The sequence below is a fragment of the Notechis scutatus genome, chromosome 9, assembly GCF_049901735.1.
Source record: "Notechis scutatus isolate UNSWTSFEM ecotype Mainland chromosome 9, rNotScu1.2, whole genome shotgun sequence".
Taxonomy (NCBI): Eukaryota; Metazoa; Chordata; class Lepidosauria; order Squamata; family Elapidae; genus Notechis; species Notechis scutatus.
Window position 1 is genome coordinate 23897823 of NC_142017.1, and position 23054 is coordinate 23920876.

The window sequence follows — 23054 nt, forward strand, 5'->3', positions numbered from 1 at the left end:
ACCCCAAGACTTGGATAAAATAATGTTAGGACCAGATGTAAAATTAATAAAGAAAATGTATAACTATTTAATGAACGTCAGCATGGAAGAAGAATATGTAAAAAGAAATGATGATTGTTCGGGCGAAGAATTTGGAATACTCCATAGAATTGGATAAATGGCAAAAATTATGGGAGAGAAACCATAAACTAACATTATCAGAAGCATACAAAGAGAATTCATACAAAATGTTTTACAGATGGCATTTGCCACCTGCAAGATTGGCAAAAATGTTCCCTAATATATCACTTGAATGTTGGAAATGCAAAGAAAATGGGGATCCTACTATAACATATGGTGGAAATGTCCGGTGGTGAAAAAATACTGGCTGAATATAAGGAATTGGTTAGAAGAAATGTTGAAACAACAAAACAGATATGAAACCAGAACTATTTTTATTATGGATAATAGCAGGGAAATACGATAAAAGACTTATTTATTTAATCATTCATATATTAATGCAGCTATAATCCTATACGCACAAAAGTGGAAAAGTGAAAGGACACCTACAGAGGAGGAAGTAATAAAAAAGATACTATAGCATGCCGAGATGGTCAGACTTACAATGGTACTTGCAGATATTAGTGTTAAATAAGGAAAGAAGATTAACAAAATTACTTTTATTCAGGGATAAAGGAAGATGTAAGAATAAATAATGTAAAAATGAATATATTTGAATTGTACATGAAGAGAACATGTAATGCATAAAGTGAGGATTGGAATAGTATATTATGATGGAAACAAACAAATAATAGATATCATTTGTATGTATAATATGGTATGATGGAGGGATTATACCAGGGGTCCCCAACCACCGGTCCGCGGACCGGTACCGGTCCGCGGAACAAGTCCTACCGGGCCGCTGGTTGCTGGGCGCCGCCATCTTTTTTTGATGAAAAAGTGCTTCCGGTGAGCTTTTCCGGGTAGAAAGCTCACCGGAAGCACTTTTTCATCAAAAAAAGATGGCGGCGCCCAGCTGATGCTGGTACCGGGCCGCGGCATAAAAAAGGTTGGGGATCACTGGATTATACGATATGATAGTTTTAGCGAGGATGTATAACGATGGAAAGGGAAAAAGGGACTTGATGTATCTAGTACACAATGATGTTGTATAATTATGAATAGTTATGTATATTAAAGAAAATGTATAATAGAAATATATTTAAAAAAAGAAAGAAAAAGTACCTTTGGGACTTTTCTCTAATACTTGAGAAATCATGGAGGATGGGAATGGTGACAGAAGAAAAAAAAATCTCTAGCTAGAGAAATGGCAAAATATAGGCTAGATTAAATTATACTATTAAAAATATTTGTAACTTTAATTATGTACAGGTCTTAGCATAATGAGCTCTTTAATGCATTCAAGCCTTTGTACTGACAAAAGCATCATGTATTCTGAATTAAAAGTACACTTTCTACTAACTCCTATGACAGTTAAGACTTCCCTCAATAAATTGGAAATGCAGAAAAAAACAGTTTTACCTGTTTTCAATTACATTTTATTGCCTGCTCTTAATAATCAAGAGATTGCTTATAAAAGTACCTTGATCAATATTCTGATCTTATAAATAGATGCATCTAACTTTCATCTAAATAAGACATGTCAAATTCAAGGTCCGCGGGCCAAATCTGGCCTGTGATGTGGTTAGATCTGGCACGCAGGGCCTCCCTGGAGACAGTGATGGGCCAGCATCTGCTGCCTTAGCCCACAGGCTGGGTGCTCTGCCAGGACGCATGCACAGGAGGCGGAAAGCACGCGGGGTCTGGCACCCTGGTGGAAGGAAGGAGATGGGAATGTAAAGGAGGGAGGATCTGAGGGAAGTCTTGTCTTAGCATTTGGCCACCAGCAGCCCTAGTAGTCATTGAGTTTCTTAATTCCAGAAATACATTTTTGGATTTCATTTTATGAACATACCAGTTCTTTAAGCACATCAATCAAAACTTCAACATTCCATGTATGAGTCTGTGTTCCATCATTTTTATCTCTTCCATCACTCCAAATTCCACTTCCAGGGGCAGAAATAGACTGCAAATGAAACATGTAGATGCATGTTTATACTATTTTTAGAGAAGGAATGTATTCTGGAGATGAAGTAAAATATTTAAGTCATGCAGATGGATGCAGTCTCCCAGCTCCCACATGGTAGCCTTCAAAGCATGCGAAAACATGTAGCAAAGCAACCCGCTTTTTATCCTTTTTTTGCAGTTTTAGATTTATTATCCTGACAAATCATGCCACATATTTTAGTAAGTCTTTCTCAGCTAATTGATAAACTTTCTAGGGAAAAGTACCCTTGGATGTTCCAGTGCAATCTGTGATTAGTATTCTGTCCCAATACACTGCCTTTTCTGCCTTCAGTTCATATTGCTAAACCATCCCACTGTTGTGGCCTGCCGGTGACTAGTGGAGCTGGCAGCAGAGTCAGAGAGTGAGGAGGTTGGGAAGGAACATGGGCCAGTCCTGGAGGCTGAGGAAGGCTCAGAGGAGGGCTCTGCATCAGAGGCAGAGATGGGGCCAGGACAGGCTGGCAGTTATCAGCTGCCTTTGGAGTCGGACAGCAGTGAGGCGGGAGAGCAGCTGGAGCTGGTTCCCAGCCTGTGCATGTGCAGAGCTGCCAAAAGAAAAGAACAATTACGAACTAAGGGTTGATGTGGGAGTAAGGCCACAGGTGAATGGCCTTTTGCTCCTCTTTTAATCCCTCCCATAGGGATTAAAAGAGGAGCAAAAGGGGAGGGGGCTTTTGCAGGAAACAATTCGTTCGTTCGTTGCAGCAGTGTGAAGATCTGTCTGTGCACCTCAGAGACTCTGTGCGAAAATATTTCCTTGGCAGCTCTCCAAGCTAGATAAGGTTTGTGCTCCTAATTACACCCTCGAAAGAGGTGTTTGCCAGGCCTTTGGCTGAATGTGAATGCAAGAAATTCATCTTAGGTTAATAAAAGGGGTTTTGCCGGGATAATGAGTTTGCTTAGTGCTTTTTGGGGAAGCCTAGGTCAGAACACCTGTATTAATGACAGCAGCAAGAACACCAGCAGCAACTGCTGAATCAGGGAAATAAGCTGTCAAGATCTCCAAGTACTGATTCAACAAGCTGCTTCTGTATGACTACAAGACAGACTTAAATAATCAATAAGTTGAAAGCACAAACTGCAGACGATTTCAACAGGCAGTGTTTAAAAAGAAAATTTCAGCTCCCTTCTAGCTGACTTTAAAGTCAATTAAAATTTTAATCATTTATTTCACTTAATAATAGAGTAATGTAGTCTCACACCCAGGGACATTTTGCTTAATGCCCACCAAGACCCCTATCCCCATTTCTTAAATACAGGCAGTCCTTGTTTAGTGATCAAACAGTGGACTGGCAACTTGGTTATTAAACAAAACAGTAACTTTTGACCTTATAGAGCTGTAAAGGTTCTATATGCAAAGATTGGTTGTAAAGTTTCTTTTTCATCACTGTTGCAACTACAAATTGCCACTAAATGAAGACTACTATTTCCCTTTTCATTTTTAACAAGGTAAAACAGAACCACCCAAACCATCCTTATTTCCAAAGATACTCCTGGACCTAGATAGAAAATAAAAAGGCAGATGACCACAGTTCAGAGATTTGTTCAATGGTATGTTCGCCTATCCAGAAAAAAAGGCAATGATGAACCAGTACAAGGAGCAACCTCACCAGTTTGCCTTCTGATAAATGTCTTATGTGGACTTTCAATAGTGACCACGACAGATTGTGCTATCAAAGAAATGGCGTGTTCTCCAGAAAAAAACCTGATTTTTGACAGTTCTAAAACCTCTTTTAGGGACACGGTGGGTCAATAGCTAAGATGCTGAGCTTGTCGATCAGAAGGTTGGCAGTTCAGCGGTTTGAATCCCTAGCGCCACCTAACAGTGAACTCCCATTACTTGTCCCAGCTTCTGCCAACCTAGCAGTTCGAAAGCATGTAAAAAATGCGAGTAGAAAAATAGGGACCACTTTGGTGGGTAGGTAACAAGCACTCCGTGCAACTTCAGTGTTTAATCATGCAGGCCACATGACCACGGAGACATCTTCAGACAGTTCTTCGGCTTAGAAACGGAGATGAGCACCCTCCATAGAACCGGAAATGACTAGCATGCACGTGCAGGGGAACCTTTATCTTTAAAGCCCCTTTTAAATACAAACCTGTAATGGAATGCCATCTGTCAATCCAGAGTGTGTGCGAGCCATCATTCCCAAAACCCTGGCAACCTGGGCAGCTGTAACCTCCCCAACACCAAATTGTGTGATGATACTGCGACATTCTTCCACGCTATGAAAGATAATGTTTGTTTTATTAAAAATATTACATTGCCCAATTAATGAAGCTCTCTTCTTACATATTAAGTAACTCTAAGACAACAATGGCGGCTTATACAAGCAGCAAATGCATAATAATTTGAAGATCTCAGAAATAAAAATAATTCTAAAATTATTTATTTAAATTGTTTGAAAATAAAAGGTTTTCACTTAATTCCAAAAGACTATAATGTAGACAAGTTATGTAAAAATGTCCAAGAAGCTAGTCTTTCACATTGGACTCTGTCCCTTTGGAAACCCTGGAGAACATTAACTGACTTATATATATTAAATGAAAAGGCTCTCTAGGTGTCAGGCACGAATTTAACTGACTTATTGCTAAAACCTTCTGCACTGGAATCTTCTCAACTAATGATCAGCACCTGGTTAAAGTTAGTTATGGGTCAATAGCAATCAAGGGGGGTTGGATTTACAGTCATACCTCGGTATGCAACTGCTTCAAAACTCGTCCACTTTCGGTACTCAATGCGTTTTGAAGCAAAAATCTTGTCCTGGTACTTTTCTTCTGGACTCAACACATAAAATATAACTTGCTAGCATCAGTTGCCTCATGACCTGCTACTCTTTCCAGCCGAAATAAAGGGTCACGTGATAAGTCACATAATTTCCTCAGTACTCATTTTTAGTACTTGTCGCTTCTCCCAGAACAAATTAGCGATGAGCACCAATGTACCACTGCAGTTCACTTGTGGATAGGTAGTGATTCTAGCTTGATCTCTCTTTTCACCTCTCCCTCTGTTTCCCCAACACTAGGCCACCATACCTGAAAGAACACCTCTCCTTCAAGATTCTCACCTGAGCCTATGGACTGTTAAAGAAGGTGTCCTCATGTGCTGAGATATAAGTGACAGATACATAAGCAGGCCTTTTCTCCAGTAATCCTCAAAGGTTCTGAAATTCTCTCATCAGGCCTTTTTAATCAATTATAATTCTGGCTGGACTTAAGATGACTTTAGGTCCAAAATTGAGATGAATGAATAACTGAGTAACCTGAATATCTTTCCAAAAAGAGGGCCTTCCCAAAAATATATCAGTTACTCAAGACTTTATGTGTCCAGAGATAAACATTTCTGCCCCATCTTCATGGAAGATTCAGGATAAGGCATGGTCTATTTATGTCCAATTAGAGCTTCAGACACCTCACTCTGCAATTCCCTGGGGACTTTTGGATTCTTGCTTGAAGCAATATTTCAAGCACTTTCTTTTTGGGTAAACATTGGGCTCCAATATGAAACCCGCAGTCAGATTTTGGGAATAACAGACAGGTGGAGCAATCTTCGGAGATTTAAATAGCACAAAGCAGTGGTTAAATAACTATTTTAAAGTAGAGCAATTGGTTGCTTCTTGGCTTGGGTGGGAAAGATCCAGGTATCCTCCTCAAATCTCAAAGGCCAAGATTACTAAGCAAAAGAACTATCACATGGAAGTTCTAGATAGAGCATTAAATTCTATATTTATTTCACATCAATATTGTGCAAGTTTGGCATTCTACTACAATGTTGTATCTCCCAATATTTAAATTACCTTTCTTTCATTTTGAAAAACACTTTGAATAATTCAGTGAAACTCCCACCTACATACCTTGTACAAAAGCCATAGCCAACTTCCTGCATAAAGTCTGCAAGAGAACTCTCCATCATGGTTTTTGCTATCCCTCCAGAGTCAGGCAGGATCCTGTCCATTAGAATGTCCCGTTTTTCAGGGTATAGGAGTGGTGCAAGCACCACAGGGCAACGCTCCTGAGGGAAATCTAGGGATGAAAGAAAGCTTAGCATTCACAATGGGCACATACATAAAAACAGGTTCCTTTATCACTTCTGTTTTTTATTCTAAATCATGCTATTAAGCAATTAATTGTTGATTGTCTTCTTCATTCTATGTGTTATGGTTGGGATTTACTAATTTTATTAGGAGAGGGGGAAAGGGGGGGAAGAGAAACCCCAGCCAGATTGTTACAACTTATTAAAATAACGTGGTTCTACATGAGTCCAGAGATAGAATGACAAACTTGAATTCTTTTTTAAGACCACTGCAGGCCAAAGTAGATCAGGTGGTGGGCCATATTCTTCCAGTAAATCCTAAGTGATTTATGCAAGCAACTTGGAGGGACTGCCACAACCCCCAATTCACAGGAAGATTAAAAAAGGGAAGCACATTCAGACATGGAAGGTTCTGTTACTATAGCTGTTTTATTTAAAAAAAAGCTTTAGACCCACGTTATTTCTTTCTTGGTCTCATCTATCTTGTAGGGCTAACAATAATGGGATTGTATCAGAAGCCACTGATATATCGACAGATCAACATGGATCCACTGCTTCCCCTGTCCCCAACTGAGGTCATCAACAAGTATAATCATGCCAGGGATACAATAACTCAGAGAACTCCACTTAATTTACTTCCTGCAAGGCTCTTTAGAAGTGGGCTTCAAAGAGACACATGATGGGTATAACTTACCTCTGCGCAATGTTTTGAGGAAAGCCTCGATTTGTTCCTGTCCAACCCCAAAGGCTCCCTTCTGCCCAAAAAGTAGATGGGAGAGGAGGAGGTGCAAGACTTCTATTGCAATATCTTGGAAGCCACCTTCTTGATTACCACTGACGTCTGCGTCAATATATGAGCGCAGAAGATCAGGAAGCTTCTGTTTAATAAACTGAGCAGCTTGAAAGAAGAAAAAAAAGACAGACCGCAATTAACGATTGTTTTAGGAATAAGCACAAAATGTTTTTTCTTGTGATTTAAAAGGAATGCATGTGCATTGTTTAGATTATCTTACAAAAGAGCTCCATATCAAAGAATCACTCAGCATGACCCTTCCTACAAACATAACATCGTCTGAAGTTCAGAATTTTGTTTAGACATTAAATTCAAAGGGGTATCCTATAAAAAAGGGGGAAGAAACTGTTAGCATGCTAGTCAATTGCTTTGGGGGTATCTCTAAAACTGCCTTCTAGTAAATGATACAAGAGATTCTTGTATACACTGGTCCTTAGAAATCTGGCCACTGCAGCATCCCATGCCAGGCACATGTTGCCATTTGTAACCTTCTTTGCTGGCTTCTGACAAGCAAAATCAATGGGGACACTAACAAGAGATCAGAAATGGCAATCATATGAAGTCCTTGCTCAATGACCCACAATAATTTGCTTAAGGATGGTAATTAGCATTACTAAGCACCACCACATAACCTCATGCTTTATGGGTATGTTACTTAGCAATAGCAATTCCAGTTCCAGTTGCCCTTGTTAGCTGAGGACTACCAGTACAGACATTATATTATAGAAACACCTACTAAAGGTAAAATAGGACAGTTAGGAATAGTGAGTTAGTAAGTGCTTTCCAATTAATCTCATATCTCAGCATGCCTTGGGGAAGAGATTTTTTTCTGCAATTCAGCAATCAGTACAGGTTTTTAAAATTCCACATTTCACTTTCTACAGATACAAGGATAAAATGACATTGACATATATCTTACGGTTCCATATACATAACATGTTAGGACTAGATTTAATTATTTTTGTGGTTTAGTTTGTTCTCTGTATTATGTGAATATAAAAATGGTGAACTACAATAATGGCTAAAGTAACAGTATGTTGTGCTAATAAAACTACTATGTTAAAAATTCAGAAAGAAGCTTCCTACCCAGTTACCATTTAAAATATCTTACCAAAAACTTGTAGATCAGGATTGAAAGAGTTCAACAAAGCAAGGCCAAAAATAACCTATTAATAAAGAGAAGTTAAAAGTTAATGTATTATAATTCAGTACCATCAAACCTGGGTATGCTTACTCTTAAGAAAATGGGGGGGAATATGATAGCACTACTAAAATTCCTGAAAGATGATCCCACAGAAGAGAAACATGGGCAATTCTGTATCAAAATCAGAGTGCATAGAGTAATGGGTATAATGTTGCAAAGAGATTCCAATTAAGTTTTGGAAAAATTCTGAATCATAAGAACAATCTGACAGTGAAACCAGAAAGGGAATGAACTCCCATTACTGCATGTCTTCTGCTTGGGATGCTTTAATTTGAATTCCTGCATTGAGCAAGAGGCTAGATCGGGAGGCTTCCTTCCCACTTCATGCTTCTAATGACAAACCGGGGTTGGCAACCAGACAGAGCAAAGATTGAATACTGTTGCTCTAATGTCCCACTTTTGTAGCCCTCCCCATTATGCCCAATAGAACCTGCCATCCGTCCAGCGGATCAAGATTACAAGGGTGATGGTCATGGCATTCTGAAGTACAGTAATAACAAATATTACAACAGTCAGGAAGTAGAGGGTAAAAGTGGAGGATCTGCTGGTGATTGTCTCCTACTTATTTATCAAGGCTAAGAGAAGTATACTAGCTGGGGCATTTCTATGACTCCATCAATATGCGGATGCTCCCCTCCCACCCCCCAAGATGCTGAGAGCATAATAGAATAGAAAGCCCACCTCTTGAACTTTGCTTAATTTGATCACTTTGCTCAGCTGGGTGAATAGATGGGGTGATGGCTTAAGACTCTGAAAGAAACAAGAATGTTGTACACAATTTTAATAGAAGAGACAAAAATTATGAAAGCAAAAAAAGCAGCCCAATAACAAACTTCTAAACAACACTGAAGACAAAAACAGGATTCTCAGTATAATTCAGATTCATGAAGCCACAATTTCCAGCATTTCCCCAAGCCAACATAATAAGTCTTGGTTTTACCACTATAAGCATCTTGGTTTGAAAAATTGTGGTATCAAATAGTCTCCTTTTATCAAACAGCACACCTGCACTTCACAAATCGGATGCTTATTTTTGTTGGGCAATATTTGGTCAATGCTTCAGAGGAAGTCTCCATTCTACAACCATAACGGAGCCCAACATTTCTGTTGCTAAGCAAAGTAACCACCTTGCTTAGCAAGGTGAAGTGAATAAGTGAATCTGACTTCCTTCACTGGCTTTGCTTGTTGGAAGCCATGTTATGATCCCAGGTCTTCGGGATAGTGTAATTGTCATAATGCATGCCAGTTGCAAAGTGTCTGAATTTTGATCATGTGACCTTGCGAATGCTGCAACAGTTGTAAGTGTGAAAACCAATCCTAAGTCACTTTTTTCAGTGCCACTGAAACTTTGAATGGCCACTAAACAAGTGAGGACTATAGTACCTATATTTTAAAAATTGAATGTTCATTATCGGTTTTTGGAAGGAAGAGAACTACTGAATTCAGGAACTTGATGCACCTTAACTCTGCATGCCGAGTATGCTTATAACAGCTCTGACAAACATGATAGGAGTTTGAAATCAATACTCAATATTTATTACATTTTACATTTTGCATTGATGTTTTACTATACAACCAACTTTTGTAAATGCCTAATATTCTTGATCCTATTAAGATGATAAAGTCCAGCCACTGAGATCACAGAATGTCAACCACCATTGTAAACCACCCACTTAGATGAGAGAGAATGATCTCAGTTCTTCTGTGACTGAAAACGTTTATGTCTAGATTTTTAATTGTGTGTATGTGCACACACACACACATCCATGCATGCATGTTTTCAAGTCAACACTGACTCCTGACAGCTTCCAAATCCCTGCAGCTTTATCAGAAATTTTTGGGGAAGTGATTTGCCACTGCCAGCTTCTTAGGACTGAAGCAGAATGACTGGTCCAAGGTCACCCAGTTGGTTTTGTCCCAAGGGGAAGTAGAGCTCACCATCTCTGTTTCTAGACTGGTGCTTTAACCACTATACCAAACTGGCTCTTAGGACTGCATTAACCCATGGAAAATCAAGACTGAATCAGAAAACAACTCACAACATTCTGCTGACTTATTCCTACTTCACAGAGAACAAACACAATTATACTCATAGTTTAATCATGGGATACTGAAGATTTTCAGATTGTCCCCCTCCCCAGTTCTTCAACATTTATATAAGGATGCTGAGCAACCCCTACTGAAAAAGAAAGCTCACATTTATTAAGAATATCTCAGTTATAAATGATTATCCTTCCTATTTCATCCAATCAAGTCTCTGAAGCCTCACATTAACATTTCCTACTAATACATTTTATTAAAAGCCTGGGGTTTCCATAAGCTTAGATACGCAAAACAACTGGACTGAGTTAAGATTTAGATTGGATGAGGTGGAGGGAATGGGAGGGTTGGCAAGGCGGTTATGCAGATAGATTATGTGTGAAATGGATGAGAAGTAACTTATCAATCAGCACCTGTAATATGCTAAAAACTCAGTTACAACTTTCTGAGGTTGGCTGAAATTTTCCCCTCCCTTCTCCCCAATTCCAATATAAATCCTTTGTCAATCCAAATACTTTTTACATCTGATGAAGTGAGTTGCAGTACACAAAAACTCATGTCTTTTAATAAAATGTGTTAATCAGAAACTACTACTACTTTCCTCTTGATTTTTGGTTATTATAGATTAACACAACTTTCCTGTGATGCTGATTAACTACAATCATTTTTATCTTAGTCTTTCTATGAAGTTGATATTGCATAAACAAACGACTGTGGCATACCAATCTTAAAATGGGAGAATCTCCTGTAATCTGTTTTAAAGTTGCTTCTCCTAGCTACATTTTTACATTTGATTTTTATACTTTAATTCATTGCTGCTTGAGTCTGATATGCACAAATTAAGGTTTCAATATCTCACAATCTTAAAACATTCTTGAAGGGCTAAAATAATGTTTGCAATCATAAATTAGGCAACACTGGCTGAACAGTGCAACAAATTCTGACTTGTTTATACAAACCTTTTGATAATGCAATGGATTTTCAATAGCATAGGACAGTGTTGAAATGAAGTTTGGCTTTGTAATCAATGATGCACACTCCTGGATCAGAAACTGAGTCTGGAAAGAAAGGAGATGGTTATATAAAAGGTTTTCTCTGCACCTGACAATACAACTATAAAACCATTCATATGGCTTCTTCTTTGAACCATTTTGCCATTGAATGTATAAGAAATACTTTTTAATGTTTATTTGATAAACTGATTTATTGCCAACCTGTTGTAAGCTTGCCTAGGGTGGGGCTATTATAGGCAGCTTACAACAATAAAAATAGAAATGAAAAGAAGTTTAAAGATGAAAGTAGCAAACAAACAGAATGATAGAATAAACAATGAAAAAGAAAACACTGAAAATACAGTGATATGAGAATGAAAGATGGGTTAGCGAGGGGGGTTTGCTAGCAATCTAGTAGCCAACTCCAGTGTGGTACTCCTCCCTAGGGTCCTCAGACCAATTGGCAGAGCCAGGTCTTCAAGCTCTTATGAAAGGAATATTGTGGAAGAGACTAGACAGCTAACAGTTTGCTTGGTTATCTTTCTCAAAGATGAGAACATAGATATAATTCATAATTATTACTGGTATGTACACTGTAACATATTATCATGATATGTACTTAAAGAGGATGGTACCCAAGATATATGAATAAGTATTTTATATAAAAAAACAAGTAAAAAGTTGCCCTAAAACCAAAAGAACTATTAGATTAAAATATGCCCTTAGAACAAGAGTTTGATTCAAAGCTATTAGTGAAAGAAGCTGTATCTTGAATTGTTACTTTAAACCAGATTTTCTTACAGTGTAGTCTGAAGACCCCTGTGGGAACCCCCCAAACCCTTGCAGGGGTCCACAAAATCAGTTGCCAGAAGTTAAAAAATTGCAAAAATTTAAAACAATGTCATTTGTTAAAAAAAGTAGAATTTTATGAAAATTATTTTATTTATGCTGATTTCTAATGGGATTAACTGTTATTTTTCAATAATTCAATAAATATTCCACAATATTCACTTTTAATTTTAATATGCTCAATATCAAAAAACATAAGGCTCTTCTGAGATCCTCTATACATTTTTAAAAGAATTAGAACTAGAATTCTTTTATTGGCCAAGTGCGATTGGAGACACAAAGAATTTGTCTTGGTGCCAATGCTCTCAGGAAAAGATACATTCATGAAGAGTCAAGAATCACCAGGTATAACACTTAATGATAGTTATAGGGTACAATAAGCAATCAAATCATACTAGGAAACAGTCCATATGAATCGTAAGGATACAAACGAAAAAGTTAGTCATACAATAAGGAGTGATAAGAAGATTAATAGTAATAGTAGTGCAGACTCTGTAAATAGTTGGACAAGGTTGAGGGAATTATTTGTTTAGCAAATAATTTGATGGTGTTCGGGAAAAACTGTCCTTGTGTCTAGTTGTTCTGGTGTGCAGTGTTCTATAGCATCGTTTTGAGGGTAGGAGTTGAAACAGTTTATTTCTGGGATGTGAGGGGTCTGTAAAGTGAGATGCAATTCCAAGTTGTTGCAATGTCTAAAACGCTCCTTCTCCATTTTTAGTTTTCAGGAATCTTTATGATTTTCTATTTGCTAAAGCAGAGAATAAAGGAGCGAAGGCACAGGGCTTTTTGGTAGGAACTCCACTTTGAAACCCTCTCAGGATAGATCACCTGATTCTCCTCCAAATGGCTAGGTATATGGATACATACAGGTATTCTTGGGATGGCAACTTCTGTCAAAAGTGAAGGGGCCTAACTAGGACTGGAACTTCCCTTGCAAGGCCAAGTGGTTGTTAAGCAAAACATCACATGATTGCTGCAAGTTTAGCAATGGTTGACCTGGTAATCTAGATTGCAGCTGTTAGGCCAGGGCCAGGCCCATCTCCTGCCCAGTGCCTCATCCCCACCCTAAGGCTCCATCACCATGTCATGCTTGCTTCTGCTTTAATTGCCCTCACCTACCCCCCCTCCCATTTCTGCCCATTGAACATTCTGCACTCCGCTCCGGATACCTAGCCCTGCTACCCCCAACTGATCTTCTCCATCTCTTTCTCCTGCCACTAACAAGGACTATCTGGCCAAGGTAGCTGCTGGCCATTCATAAGCCTTTGGTGGCAGAATGCAAGGCAGCCAAAACGATAGAGGTGTGTGTATGTGGGCAGTTGAAGCACATGCTGAAATTATAAATGTGGGTGGGCTGCCAAGCACCTGAATGTGACTATGAAGATTTCCCTGCCCCTTGCCAAAGGCCTGGGTGAAAAGCTTCACGGAATGGGGGTATCCAGATCTGGGGTGGGGGGGTGGGAATGACCTCATTCCAGAGGGCAGGTGCTATTACAGTCTTGAGCAGAGACATTGTTTAACTGAAGGAACCAACAGTGCACCAACCCAGCTGGATGAAGTTGTCCAGACCGATGTTATGGGAGAGAGGCGATCCCTCATGTAGCCAGGCCCTATGCCATGTATGGTTTCACAGGTTAGTATCAGAACCTTGAATTGCACCCAGAAGCAAATGGCAACCAATGCAGCTTGTAAAGGTGTTACATGGCACACTAAGGCATGCCTGTTGCGGCCTGTGTCACTATGTTCTGGTTGAAGTGTCTAAGTGGTATTCAATGTCAACCCCATGTAGCGAATAGTGTAGTGTAGTTGTCAAACTGCAAGACAAATATAAAAAGCAAAAAAAGCATTGTCTTACCTGAAATGCATATTCTCACTGCACTGAAGGAGGATGTTTTTGGTGCTCTTTCTGGTTACTCCTGGGCTCAGGACCTGATGGTTGCCAGGGTGGGTTTGGATCTTCCTTCAGCACAATGAGATATGTGCTTCAGGTAAGACAACGCTCTTTCTCTGTTGCACTGAACGGAGGATCCAAAGTGTTGGCCATACCAAAGCTGGCTGTCCTAAAGATGGGTAGTAGTCTGGTTCTGAGTCCCACCTCCGTATGCACTCTTTGAAGTATTCTTCTGCCAAAGGCCGCCTCCGCTGATGCGAATGCATCCACTTTGTAGTGCCTGATGAATGGGGACAGTGAAGACCATGTTGCTGCCCTGCAGATGTCTTCAATAGTGGCTTGTGTGTTCCATGCTGCCATTCTGGCTGCACTCCAAGTTGAATGGGCTGTCACTCGGCCAGGCAGTGGCAAAGACTGGAGTTCGTAAGTCTTTGTGATGCATGCCCGAATCCACTGACCCATGGTCAATGATGAAACCTTGTGGCCCAAAGAATTAGGTTTGATTGACACAAACATTGATTCTGTTTTCCTAATAGTGGCTGTTCTCTTTAGATAGATGCATATGGCCCTACTGACATCTAAAGAATGCCATTTCTTTTCCAATTCCTGGACTGGTCTCAGACAGAAGTCTGGCAGTACTATTTCTTGGGCCCTGTGGAAGGTGGAATTCACCTTCAGGAGAAAGGTGGGATCCAGCCGTAACACCACCCTGTTTGGGTGTATTATGCAAAGGCCCTCCCTTATGGAGAGAGTTGCCAGTTCGGATATCCGTCTGGCTGAGGTAATGGCCATAAGAAATACCATCTTAAGGGTGAGAAAACGTAAGCTGGCAGAACGTAGTGGCTCGAACAGCTCTATCATGAGCATTCTCAGGATCTTGGTTAGGTCCCAGGTGAGATACCTGTGGATTACCGGCAGCTTTAAGTTGGTTGCCCCTCTGATGAAGGTGTGCACAAATGGGTGTTGGGTTAGAGACTCTAGGGTCCTGCAGCCCAAGACTGATGCTATTGACGCTACCTGTTTACGTAAGGTATTGGGGGACAGCCCTTTATCCATTCCCTCCTGAAGGAAATCTAGTACCTGTGTTACTGACACTGTGGTTGGATCAATATGTGCTTTGGAGCACCAGCCACAGAAGGTCCTCCAAATGGCGTCATAAATCCTGTTGGTTGACAACCTCCTAGATTTCTAGAGCGTCTGTATGATCTTGGTGGAGCATTTGAGTTGATTCAGTGTATTCTGCTCAAGTGTCAGACGGTCAGTTGGAGCCATTGCGGTTCTGGATGCAGTAAGGCCCTCTGGGTAAGGGCGACCCTGTCTGGGAGTATTCTCCGTGGCCTGGTTATCAATAGGTTGACCAGGTCTGCGTACCATGGCCTTCTGGAAAAGTGAGGCGATATGAATAGGATTTCCACCTTCTCCTCTATCACTTTTTTGATCACCCTCAGAATTAATGGAAGTGGAGGAAAGGCATACAGGAGTCCCCTGGGTCACGCTACATGGAGAGTGTTGGCTCTTTCTGCCCCCAGTGTCAGGAATCTTGAATAGAACCTCGGCAATTGTGTGTTCATTGGGGACGTAAATAAATCCAGGGATGGATTCCCAAATCTGGTTGTCATTTCCTTGATCAGATCTGGGTGCAGGCGCCACTCTGAGTGGTTGACTATTGTTCTGCTGAGCCAATCTGCCTGCACATTTGTTGTTCCTGAGATGTGTTCTGCTCTGATCGATAGGAGGTGCTTCTCGGCCCAGAAGCCTAAGCTTACTGCTTCTTGCATGAGTGTTCTGGAGTGTGTCCCCCCTGTTGGTTGATGTGGGCCTTGGTGGCCACGTTGTCCATCAGGATTAGGATGGGTTGGCCCCTCTGTATCTGCTTGGAATTTCTTTTATGGCCAGATGCAGCGCTCTGAGTCCAGCCAGTTGATGTTGTTTTTAAGGTCTGCTCTGGACCACTGACCCTGTGTGATTTGGGAGTGGCAGTGAGCACCCCAGCCAAACAAACTGGTGTGATGATCAGGCGGTTGGGCTCCTTGAATTTGCAGCCCTTGGTTATGGCTTGTGACCTCCACCGCTGGAGGGATTGCTTCACTTTTGGTGGGACCTGCACCTTTATCTTCGCATTGCTCCTGCCTGATCTGTGATATGGCAGGAGAAACCATTGTAGGGTTCTTGCATGCAGATGTGCCCAAGGCAAGACCAAAATGCAGGATATAATTTTGCCCAGCAGTTTTGAGAGCAGGTCCAGGGTTACGGCTGGGGCTGTGATTACCTGACCTGTTACTGCTTTTATGTTGTCCTGGAGTTCCTGTGACAGGTAAACTTCGCAGGAGTTGGTGTCTATGACTGCTCCCAAGTGTAGCAGTCATTTGGTCAGAGTCAGATGACTCGTCGAAGTTCACGGAAAATCCATGATCTTGTAATGTTTGTATTGTAGTCTCTAAGTCCTCCTTTACTTTTAGGGGGAGGAGGACTGTATCAATATGTCATCCAGGTAGCATTGAATATGCACTGGTATTGTTCTGAGATGTGCCGCTACCGCTGCCAGTACCTTGGTGAATGTTCTGGGTGCTGAGGATAGTTCAAACAGGAGGGCCTTGTATTGGTAGTGTCATCCTGCATAGTGAAAATGCAGAAACTTTCATGGAATTGGATAATCGGGATGTGTAAATATGCCTGTGAGGTCCACTGAGGATATCTCCCTCTCAGATATTCCCCAGAATTGACTGGAGGGACTGCATCTTGAATCTCTTGTACTCTATATGTCTGTTTAGTCTTTTGAGATCTAAAATTGCTTTCCACCCCCACCCACGACTTTTGAACTACAAACAGGATTGAGTAGAACCCTTGCCCCTGTTCGTCCCGTGGGACTGGTTGTACAGCTTGGATGTCCAACAAGTGTTGAACTGCTGCCTCCATGATGCTCCTTTTTGATCTGTCCCTTGAAATCGGGCGTCTTCTGAAGGAGTTTGGAGGTGTGGAGAGGAATTCCAGAGTTAGGCCTCATCTTACTGTGTTTAGGACCCAAGTGTCCGTCATTGTTGATTCCCATCAGTCAACAAACTGGCCCAATCTTCCGTCGATGAGTGCACGGTTCCTGTTGTTACTTGGTATGGCGAAAGGGCCTGCTGGTTGAGCCCCTGAATGGCTGTCTTCCCTGAAACTGCTGTCCATCTCTGTCTCAAAACCCGGTTCTGTCTGGTTGTCGTGTCTGTCCATGTGTGTATGGTCTCTGGGAATGTTGGTACCCAGCCCCCACATCTGTGGCCGGAAAAGACAGCCTTTGTGTATAAGGTGAGGAACGTATGTCTGCCTGGCTTTATATTTTAAACAAAACCTTTCTTTTGTCCTTAGTCTCTGCTAGCAGGGATTCAATTCGTTCGCCGAATAACTTGTCCTCCTTGACTGGGGCAGACGCTAGCCTCCATTTGTGTTTTAAATCCGCCTACCAATGGCAGAGTCGAACCAGGTGCCTCACTGCCAACGATGATGTAATAGCCTTGGAAGCATATTTGGCGCCATTGAGAATGGTGTCTGCTATAAGTTCCATTGTTGCTATTATTTTATTTAGGTCCTGATGTGATCAAAGATCACTACGTTGTCCTGCATCTGGTGAAGCCAGATCAAGACCACCCTGCTGAAAAAGGACACAGTTGAGGTTGCTCTTACTGCCCATGCAGCTGCTTGGTGGACCTTCTGGGGTGTCTGTTTGGCTCTTTTGTCCCCTTCAGGCTATCCTCTGCCTCATTGGCTAAGATGGTCGAGGATGTTGAAGCTGCCACTGGTCCATCTATTGTTGGAGCTTGTAATATTTCATCCAATTCCATGTTGTAAATTTTCTTTTCATTCCTGCCTGGTGTTGGGAATGACACCAATTGGGTCAATTGTCCTTGTGTCACCTCTCTGAACAATTCAGGTGAATGTAGTTTCTCACAGTCCACCTTAGGCCTTGCATAGAAATGATCAGAGGTGGTATTCAGCAAGTTCTGACCAGTTCTGGAGAACCGGGAGCGGAAATTTTGAGTAGTTCAGAGAACCGGCAAATACCACCTCTGACTGGAGATTTCACAGTATCTTTCCCCTGCCACACCCACAGAACCGATAGTAAAAAAAATTGAATCCCACCAAATCCTTCAGATTTGTTAAATCTGGAAGTGCCTCTGTTGTTACTGGGTCAGTACCCAAACCTGTTGCCGCTTTGGTTTTGCCTAGCAGCATTTTGAACAACTGAGGTCGAAATAGACCCGTAAATGTTGGGGTATCTATCACCGGTTCTTCTTCATCAGAAAAATCTGTCTCCCTTAGTTGCTCCTCCCGATAGATAGCCAACCCTTCCTGCTGCTTTATCTCTATTGGTCTATTTGCTGGAGCATGGGAAGTTTCATTCTTCTCCGCCTCCTTTTCTGCCCTTGCAAAGCTTTTCTCAATGGCTTTCTGCCTCCTTAGAGCCCCCCTTTCATCAGCTTTAGAAACTTTGTGCAAGGGTTTTTCTTTTCCTTCACTTGTTTTATTGACTACCCTGGCTCCTTCAGAGCTTTTTTCTCTGGCTGGGCTTGGACCTCCCCACTTGCCTCCGTTTTCGAGAAATCCGGCATGTTTGTCCCCTTTGTGCTGTGGGACAGTTTGTCCCACTCACAGTGGAGCCCTGCAGCCAGGCCTTTAGAATCTGGCCGTTTGCAAGTATGCCCAGCTGAAACTGATCAGTGCTGTTGCCCTCTGTGCTTCAAGGTCTTTTAAGGGTCCTGGCTCCCTTTCTGAGCCAAATTAATGGCTGTGGGTCCTGGATGCTTTTGCCTTTTGGAATTTGCTCAGCGGTAACTGAGCAGTGATCCTCCTTTTCTTTTCCTCCCATTCCTGTGGGTTTTAGCCCTTGATGTGGCAAGCCTTCTTTGTTCAGGATAGCTGAGTGCCCCTCTGCCCGCTCATATGGAGCGGCAGCGGCTTTCTTCAAAGCACCAAACAGCTGTTACCCGCCCCACGGCTGCTCCGATGGTTCGTGGAGGCAGCTTTAACACAGTTACTCACAGTTCCTTATTTAGCTTGATTTCTGTTTTTGTGGGATTTTTTCTCTTGATCCAAAGCGTGTTCTAAATTTCATGCTTTAGAGCCCCTTTTCCACGCATCTTACTTGCATGAAGACTAAGTCAAAACTGGGCATGCTCAGTAGGAAGACTAAGTAGGAAGACTAAGCATTTGATTGACTCAGCCTTCAAGCAAGGAAGCAGAGCCAACCCACACTTTGGATCCTCCATTCAGCGCAACGGAGAGTAATAGAAAATTCTTCACTTCACTTCAACTTCAATTCAAGTGGGATTGCTGCTGCTGTACCAGCTCCCTGCTGCAAGGTAGCTTCCCTACCTGGGCTCCTGGACCTCGCCGCAGGGCTGGTGATGGAATTCCCCGGGCTTATAGTTCTGAGGGCTTTCAACCTGCCTTCTCTAAGGGTGGGAACTCAGAGCGGAATGGAGCCCATCAAATGGCTATTGTGATCTGCTGTCATCGGAGCGGGGTGGGTGGGAATTGAGGTGATTTTTTTTCCAGGTTTTGTTCTATTGTACTTTATTTATTTGATTCTTTTTCTTAGTTTTTATTGTTTTTTATTTTTTGTTTTAAACATGGTTTTACATTGTGTAAGCCACCTCGAGTCGCCATGGGCAAATAGGCAGCAATATAAATTAAATAAACAAACAAACAAATGTACCTGGTGGAAATCTTTACCGCTACTTTTACCATCGCCACTGAAATCCACATGAGAAAAGAGACAGCGTAGCAAATGCCTGTCTGCTTCAGGTCCGTGCCGGTTCACAATCTAAGATGCAGAAAATAACCCCAAATTAGCTTCAAGAGCCAAGCTGAAACACATAGACATGTCCTCAAGATAAAATATAAGTCAAGATCAAAGCTTTAGTTAGGCACCTAGATATCTGCAGGACCATTTCTCCCACCAGAAAAGGATTCCCCCAATACTTTTATCTTGGGAAAAACTGCCCAAAGTAGTGCTTTTTTTTAAAGAGGCATGGGGAGCTAAGGCAATACAGGCTTCTCAAGTCCATAACTTCCCCTGGAAGTTAATTGATGTCCTCAAGAAGGATCCTTCCAGAAGTTAAGTTCTGCCAGAGGGCATTTGGAATTTATGTGCTACATTCATATGGCCACCTGTCCCGCTGACATGACTTTGCCGCTCAAGAAGTTAAAAACCGGGGGGGGGGGGAGGGAGACACAATCCCATTGAAAACAAGATATAACTTAAACCAACTCTGCAGGCAAGAACTCTCAGGACCCTAGGCTTTATGTCAAAGCCAGATTTCCAATGTCTTTCAAAACGCCAGCAGGAGTGGACCAACTCTAATTTATGGGGGAAGAATGTTCCAGTGGATGGGTTTGGGGGCAGACAAGCTCTCTTCCTGGCTCAACAAGCTGGCATTTTGGGGGGGCAGGGTCAGAGCATACCTTGCCTGCCAGCTCTAACAGGATGGTAGACATCACTGGAGAGAGCGGGTCCCCAGACATGAAGGGCTTTCACCACCCCACTTCCAAATTTCACCTAGAAATACACTAACACTCAATGCAGCTCATGGAGCACGGTGTCCATGAGCAAGTGACTGACACTCATAACTGCCTGTGTTACTGCACAGTGCAGACTTCCAACTGCTTTCCAAGGGCAGCACCAGATACAGTGCATTGCAATAATCCAAGAGGGAGATGACTAAGATGTGAATAACCATGAGCAGGGCTTCCCTATCCAGGAATGGATGCATAGCACAAAGATGTACAAAGTCCCTTTTTATCATGGCTGCCACCCTGTATTTCAAGCAAGAGCCCCAAGACTAGGAGAACCTCCATGCATGTACAAAGGATCTGCCTGAGTAGAACTTACTAGAACCGAGTAGAATTTAAAACACTGGGTGGAACATTCCTAGAAGCAGGGAGTCCTAAACCCCAAAGCAATTCAATCTTACTAGGATTGAGCCTGTTGTTCCCCATACAGGCCCCACAGCCTCCAGGACAGCAACAGGACCTCCATAGCATCACTTGCACAGTCTGGGACAAAAATGTCTGGATATCATTAGCACACTATTTATTTCTCCCTTTGATCCCATGGATGATCTCACCTTCATGTAGATGTTCAACAGGAAAGGAGAGAGCATCAAATACTGTGGTACTCCAAATGACAGGCCACAAACTGGACCTGCCTTCCCCTATCATTACCAATTGGAACAGTTTCAAAAGGAAAAACAGCATAACACTGTGTCACCAAACACCCCCCCCCCCAAGGATACCATGACTGGTGGTATTGAAAGCTGCTGAGAGGTCAAGAGCAAGGTCAAGACTTCCCCTGTCCTGCTCGTCAGAGATCATTCAAGAATGCCATCAGTGTCATCTCATACCTGGGCCTGAACCCTGACTGAAAGGGATCCAGATACAGAACCACTGGTCACGAACGCTTCTAACTACGACCAAATCGGGTTCCAACCAAAAAATTCACAAAATTTTTGAATCTGGTCATGAACACATACTCGGGTGGCGATCAAACACGACCCGACCCAGAAATTCCTAAAGACGAAGAAATCGCCAAAGTTATGGAATGAATTGTGGTCGTGACCAGAGGTTCTACTCTAATCCACTTCTTCCATAGTTCTTTGAAGCTGTTGTGCAATCAACTTCTCCACTACCTTACCCCAAAGATAAATGTTGGAAACTCAATATAAATTGTCCAGTACTATTGTGTCCATGATGGCCTCTTAAGGAAGGAGCCTCCTTAACAGACAATGGAACCATCTCTCAAAGAGGTGATGCATCCACATTATCTCCCAAGTTAGCCAATTAGGGGAGACATGCATATATTTACAGAGCTGGTATAGCTAACAACCAGAATCTTATCTACTTCCTCAAGTCGAAAAAGATTAAAGTCAGGAAAAGGAGTCAATTTGCTTTCAAACTGTGTGCAGCCTATATAAAAACTGAATTACCTGCATCAATTCCTGTACTAGAATGTACTAGAATATAAAGTTACATTTTAACCTGAAAAATATCAAATGTACTCACAAAAATGTGTAACTAAAAATTAACTGTATACTTATCTTAAAGGCTAAATACAAAACATGTTTTTTAGCGTAACAATATATTCCAGAGAACATTTTCTTCATCCTACTGATCCAGAAATATCAAAGATGTTTGCTGTATCAATGCAATCAAACATGGAAAATATCCATAAAGACAGACTGGCCAAAAAAACATGGGGTGGATCTACTCTTACTCTCAAAGAAAAAAAAGGGGCAAAGCAATTATTGGCATGGACTCTCTTGACTCAGCACTTCTGACACTTCTGACAGCAAACAAAATTAAGCACAGGAATTTTAATAAGTGGTAAATGAACTTAGTCCAAGCCATCTAACACAATTTGGATACTAATCTGGAGACAGCAAACTGTCGATGTCACCAGATGAAACACAGCTTTCAGCAAATGGATTACAGTAAGATCCATTTTTGTTATATGAAGAAATTCAAGTAGTATGAAAAGCAGTGATACAAAATTAGCTGAGAATAAGCTTATCTTCTTTCCATCACAATTTCAAAGTAGTGCGACGCTCCTCACTTACATGCTGTATTTCCTGCTGGCTGGCTCGGTAGTTTTTCTTAGTTAAATTGTCCACCAGGTAGCTGATTTGAGACAAGGCCAGCGAGAGCGAGTCAAGATTCATTGCTGGTTGGGGCGGAAGCAGGCGGCCGAGCCCGGCGCAAAATCACCATTATTCCCCTTTAGTCACCTCAGAGACAGGTTAATTTTTTTCCACTTAGCCTGTATCTCAAGTTATGTTGTATCTTTAGTTCTTCTTTCCCAATACTCCCACTATGTCCTGAAACATGGCACCTGAAAAATAAAGCAGACATTTTTACGTTAGCATTAATAAATAATATTACCTTCCATTTTTATTCTGAAAAATGGTAAGAGTTGCAAACTAAGTTTAACACATGAAAAAGTAGACCAAACCTGAGACAAGGCACATTTGGACACCCGATCCATAACATCATTTCCTATGCACAGAAACTTCCTAAAATATGACGGTATTTTTCTATATTTCATTGTTCATTCATTGAACATTCTATTAATCATGCACTAAAATGCTATACCTGCCATGCTAAATACA

At 41.5% G+C, this 23054-nt stretch overlaps 1 protein-coding gene across 9 annotated transcripts in view; it reads right to left on the reverse strand.

Moving 5' to 3' along the window:
* The window catches only part of CNOT1 (CCR4-NOT transcription complex subunit 1), a 159985-nt gene that overhangs the window by 119618 nt on the left and 17313 nt on the right, over positions 1-23054 (reverse strand). For all 9 annotated transcript variants that reach the window (XM_087971881.1, XM_087971876.1, XM_087971879.1 and 6 more), the window contains exons 2-10: positions 22506-22777; positions 19607-19714; positions 11136-11234; positions 8818-8886; positions 8044-8098; positions 6834-7037; positions 5961-6129; positions 4206-4332; positions 1955-2065 (exon numbers count right to left, since the gene is read on the reverse strand). In XM_087971881.1, the coding sequence (XP_087828007.1) occupies positions 1955-2065; positions 4206-4332; positions 5961-6129; positions 6834-7037; positions 8044-8098; positions 8818-8886; positions 11136-11234; positions 19607-19714; positions 22506-22607 (1044 nt within the window). In that variant the 5' untranslated portion in view covers positions 22608-22777. The remainder of the gene's footprint in view (positions 1-1954; positions 2066-4205; positions 4333-5960; positions 6130-6833; positions 7038-8043; positions 8099-8817; positions 8887-11135; positions 11235-19606; positions 19715-22505; positions 22778-23054) is intronic.